This window comes from Phaeoacremonium minimum (assembly GCF_000392275.1).
Source record: "Phaeoacremonium minimum UCRPA7 unplaced genomic scaffold PA7_03_scaffold_521, whole genome shotgun sequence".
NCBI lineage: Eukaryota > Fungi > Ascomycota > Sordariomycetes > Togniniales > Togniniaceae > Phaeoacremonium > Phaeoacremonium minimum.
Genome location: NW_006921423.1, coordinates 2,944 through 7,914, shown reverse-complemented (window position 1 = coordinate 7,914; position 4,971 = coordinate 2,944). Strand labels below are relative to the sequence as shown.

The 4,971-nt window shown below is 48.8% G+C and overlaps 1 protein-coding gene across 1 annotated transcript; it reads left to right on the top strand.

The window, feature by feature from the left end:
- Positions 1-3,115: 3,115 nt before the first annotated feature.
- On the top strand, positions 3,116-4,321 carry UCRPA7_7394 (putative nadp-dependent alcohol dehydrogenase protein; the record flags this gene model as incomplete). Its single annotated transcript, XM_007919932.1, has 3 exons — positions 3,116-3,305; positions 3,363-4,011; positions 4,072-4,321. The coding sequence occupies 3 exons, from the start codon at positions 3,116-3,118 to the stop codon at positions 4,319-4,321; spliced, it is 1,089 nt and encodes a 362-aa protein (XP_007918123.1).
- Between the last annotated feature and the right edge of the window lie 650 nt (positions 4,322-4,971).

The window sequence follows — 4,971 nt, the reverse complement described above, 5'->3', positions numbered from 1 at the left end:
CCGTGAAAACTGAGATGTTCCAGGCTCCTCAGGAAACTCCAATCACATATCCACATGGAATGCAGCTCATAATGATCATGGTGTCCGTCATGATTAGCTTGTTTCTAACGTCTCTTGATCAGGTAAGACGATAAACTCCCTCTTGGGAGAGCCACTTTGAAGTTGATTGTTCCTGGCCTGCAGACTATTGTGGCAACTGCCATTCCTCGCATTACAGACGAGTTTCACGGTCTCGACAAAGTCTCTTGGTATGGTTCAGCATACTTTATGACGATGGCTAGTTTTCTCCCATCTTGGGGTAAAGCTCTGCGCTACTTTTCTGTCAAATATACATTTCTGCTTGCATTAGCAATCTTCGAGCTGGGCAGCTTGATTTGCGGTGTAGCTCCAAATGCCAATGTTCTAATTGCCGGAAGGGCGATCGCCGGCGTTGGATGTTCCGGTCTGGGCACTGGGGCCTTCCTGACTGTTGCATTAGCAAGTGAACCTCAGAAACGTGCAACACTTACAGGTATAATCATATCATGTTATGGCATTGCTGCTGTATGTGGGCCGCTGATCGGAGGTGGCTTCACGGCAAATATATCATGGCGCTGGTATGTAGATAACATGTTTTGAAAATAGAATGTTTAGTCCTGATGACAGAATTAACAGGTGTTTCTACATAAATCTCCCAATTGGGGCTATTTCAGCAGTCACTACTTTATTATCTTTCAATCTTCCGACTCCGCCAGTCGCGGCTCCTTTGAAAGAAAAAGTATTGCAGCTAGATCTAGTGGGGGCAATCTTCATGATGGCGGGACTTGTTACCTTCATACTTGGCTTCCAATATGGTGGGCAAAGCATGCCATGGGGAAGCAGTACTGTAGTTGGGCTGCTTGTTGGTTGTGTCTTAATATTTGTGGCGTTTGCTGTTTGGGAAATGCGGCAAGGCGAATATGCAATGGTTGTCTCACGTTTGTACAAACGACGAGCGGTCTGGGTCGGCAGCACATTCCAGTTCCTGTTCGCTGGAGCCTACTTCATTACTCTATACTACCTTCCGATCTACTTCCAGAGCGTCGACAGTGCCAGTCCTTCAGGCTCCGGTATACGAAACCTCCCTCTCGTCTTATCACTCGGTATCGCATCAATCAGCGGAGGCTTGGCATTGTCAAAGCTGGGTCATGCTGTGCCATTGATGGCAGCGGGTTCTTGCCTCGCCTCAGTAGCTTGTGGCCTCTTCTATACTCTCGATGAGAACACTGGGACAGGCCGATGGATAGGATCACAGATACTTGGCGGCATCGCCTGGGGCGCGGCTTGGCAATGTTCCTTGGCTGGTGCCCAAGCAGGACAAGATCCTACGGACTTGGCGCCGTTGACATCTATCATTCTTCGTGAGGCCATCAATGTCCCAAAATTTTAGAAAAAGTACTCACCAATTCAATAGTCTTTCAAATTCTTGGTGGAGCTCTCGGCCTTTCAGTCGCGCAATGCGGCTTCGATAACCAATTGGTTAAAACTCTGACTTCAGCTGTCCCAGACGTCGATTCGAGCCTCGTCCTTACCACAGGCGCCGCAGAACTCAGGTCTGTCTTTACTCCGGAGCAAATCCCAGGTATCATTCAAGCATACGTTGCGGGTCTTAGAATTGTTTGGGCTATTACCATTGGCTTTGCAGGCTGCGCGTTTGTAGTTGGACTTCTGAGTAGGTGGGAAAGACTCTACCACACCAGCGAATCAGGGAGCGCAAAAGAGCCTACAACTACTGCATAGTCATCCGTCCAAACCGAATGCGAAGGTGGATGGATTGCTCAGTTTGCATGTCCACTCCTTGTCTAGCAGGACGACATGTTCTCGTCACCAATGATTCGATCCTTAACGCCACTTACCTACGCTAGACGGCGATAATGGCGTTGAGCAATAGGGAGCATCTACATCACAAGGGCTCTGGCAGAATGCTACTGTATGAAGGGATCAGGATAAGAGTCATACACATCAAATAGTCATTATTGAAATGCTTTGCGACGAACTACACCAGATCTTCGCTCTCAGATTGATCAAGTAACGCATGAGGTACATGATAGGGATTGGAAAAGGTGACAAGATCTGACAATAGAAAATCCGAATGAGGGGGAGAGTCCGAGTTAATCACACTGGATACCCGTAACCAACCAGTAGTCCTCTTGCCGCCAGCGACGGCCTTCGGGTTGACCGGATCTGTTGGTAACCTGGGCATTGACCCAAGCGTTCGTAACGGTCTGTGATACTCGTGCGGGTAACACAGATGCAACGGAAGGTATGAGGAAAGATGATGAATATCAGAAAGAAGTCTCCAAAGGGGATGTCCACGAGATCTGTATACGGGCCACACGGCGCGGGCATATTCTCTGTCCCCTTTTTGCCACAATAAGTACCACCCCCACAGAAAGCACGTCATCGTCCTCGAAGACTAGATTTGTCTTTAAATAAAGCTATTCTCAAAGTCTCTCTATCTACTTACTTGCTGTATTTTATATAGCAATTTTATAGATAATATTAGTAACGATTTGATGTTGTCTTGTTCGACAACATTTTAATAATCTTCATCCTGTCCCACCGGATGATTTCGCTCCTATCGATGTGCTTCGTTGTTTGACATCCATCAAAATGACGCAATCAGTGTCTGTATCAAGGGGTCATTTGCGATCTTTTTTCCGTACCACTTGCTTAGCGGCAAAACCATAACTAGGTAAGCCGGTTGCATTAGTCTGGGTGCGGGTACCATGTGCGCGGTGTCTCCCGAGGCGTGGAATTGTGACGAAGGAATCATGAATCGCCGCCAATCGGTGCAGCTGGTCACATATGCCCTGGTGGGCCGAGATAAGGTTCTGACGCAAAACTTACTAGCGTCCCCGTTTTGTTCGGGTGCCGAGGTCCACACCCACTTAGTGATACCGAGAGGCTAGTCATGATTGTGGCCATTGACGGCGATAGCGTCGTAGTTTCTATCGGACATAAGAAATGCTCGAATCGTGGTCCGCCTTCTCCTAATAACTATAAAAACAGAAATCTAACGCTTTAACTTTCCGGAGAACTGAAAAGGAGACACATCACCGTCTAGGAGGAGCTCTTCAAGTTGCAGACCAACACAATGGCTACCGATTATGACTTTCAAGGCTGGCTAGGCCACTCCCCAGAATCAGTAGAGGGGAAGATGGAATGGGGCTCGTTCGAGCCTAAGAAATGGGCGGAAGATGATGTCGACATTCAGATAACACACTGCGGTATCTGTGGCTCAGATCTGCACATGCTCCGTTCTGGATGGAGTCCAACTCCTTATCGTAAGTCCTATTCGGCATCCACTGAGGATATTCGAGCCCCAAACTTACATTTATAAGCTTGCTGTGTCGGTCACGAAATCGTTGGCAAGGCAGTTCGCGTTGGTAGCAACGTAAAGGACATCAAGGTCGGCGATCGTGTAGGTGTCGGCGCCCAGGCTAGAAGCTGTTTAGAGCCCGACTGCCCGGAATGCTCCCAGGGGCTTGAGAACCACTGTCCGAGGGGCATGGTCAATACCTACGGCTCTGTATACCCCAATGACGAGGGAAAATCATATGGCGGATACGCTGACTATAATCGGACCCATTCGCGATTTGTCTTCAAGATCCCCAGTGGACTCTCGTCCGAAGATGCTGCTCCAATGCTATGCGGTGGTATCACGGTGTTTTCCCCTCTAAAGCATAACGGGTGTGGTCCTGGCAAGACTGTCGGCATTGTCGGTGTTGGCGGACTTGGCCACTTTGGTGTGCTCTTCGCTAAGGCTCTCGGTGCCGACAGGGTTGTAGGTATTTCCCGGAAGGCCTCTAAGAAGGACGAAGTTTTGGCTCTTGGAGCGGATCAGTACATTGCGACTGATGACGACAAGTACTGGTTTGTCGATAATGCGAGGTCATTAGACCTGATTGTTTGCACAGTCTCCAGTGAAAAGATGCCACTTTCACAATACTTGTCTCTGTTGAAAGTCGGAGGCACCTTCATTCAAGTTGGGTACGTTGGTCCAGCTCTGCTAGTAACTCATCTAAATTAGACTGACACCAAGCCTTCTAGCGCTCCTGATGGAGGGAACCTGCCTCCTGTCAACGCGTTCACCTTAATCGCCAGTGGCATCAAGATCGGTGGCAGTGCCATTGGCTCTCCAAATGATATTTCTGACATGTTGCAGTTTGCAGCTGAGAAAAAGATTAAGCCTTGGGTTCAGACGAGACCACTTAAGGATGCTAACCAAGCCGTTGTCGATATGGCTGATGGCAAGGCTCGGTATCGTTATGTGCTGGTCAATGACAAGCATGCGCAGTAAAGGCAGGAGAGTAGCTTTGCTTGTTATCAGATAACTTCTAAGCTTATTGTTGTAGAATATATACTTATAAATATATTCTCCCTTCAAGACTTTGAACGTGTTGCACGGGTAGACAGCAAAAGAACACACCCTTGAATTTCTTCTGGCGGCCCATTTGCGGACTAGGCTCATCGGTCGCCTTGTGTGGTGCATGCATGCATGTGCCACCACAGGACTGCTTACACCAAGCTCTGCCTTGCTTGCGCCGAAAAAGGCGACAAGTTTGGTGGCTGCTTCTTCCATGGCGCTTGGCGGGGCACTGCCTTCTGGGGGCCGACTATCGGCGAAGGCGAAACCGATACCTCGGGTTTAATGACAGGCACTACGAGAATGGGAAGCCTTCAGCCTTGTGGATCGAATGGCGAGTGACTGGAGGTGACAAGCTGACAATGTGGCGCGGAGTACAGATACAGCGAGAAACTGATCGATACTCTTGGCCCCCCATATGATCAACATAGCCTCTAGCTGACCGGTCAAAGGCTCACGACCAGAAGAAGGGGCCTTTCGCAAGGCAACCTCTTTGTTCGAACTTTCAATGGAATTTCAAAGTCAAGGTCAGTGAGCATGAGGCTCCAAATCTCGGCAAGACTATTGTAAGGAACCCTTAGAAA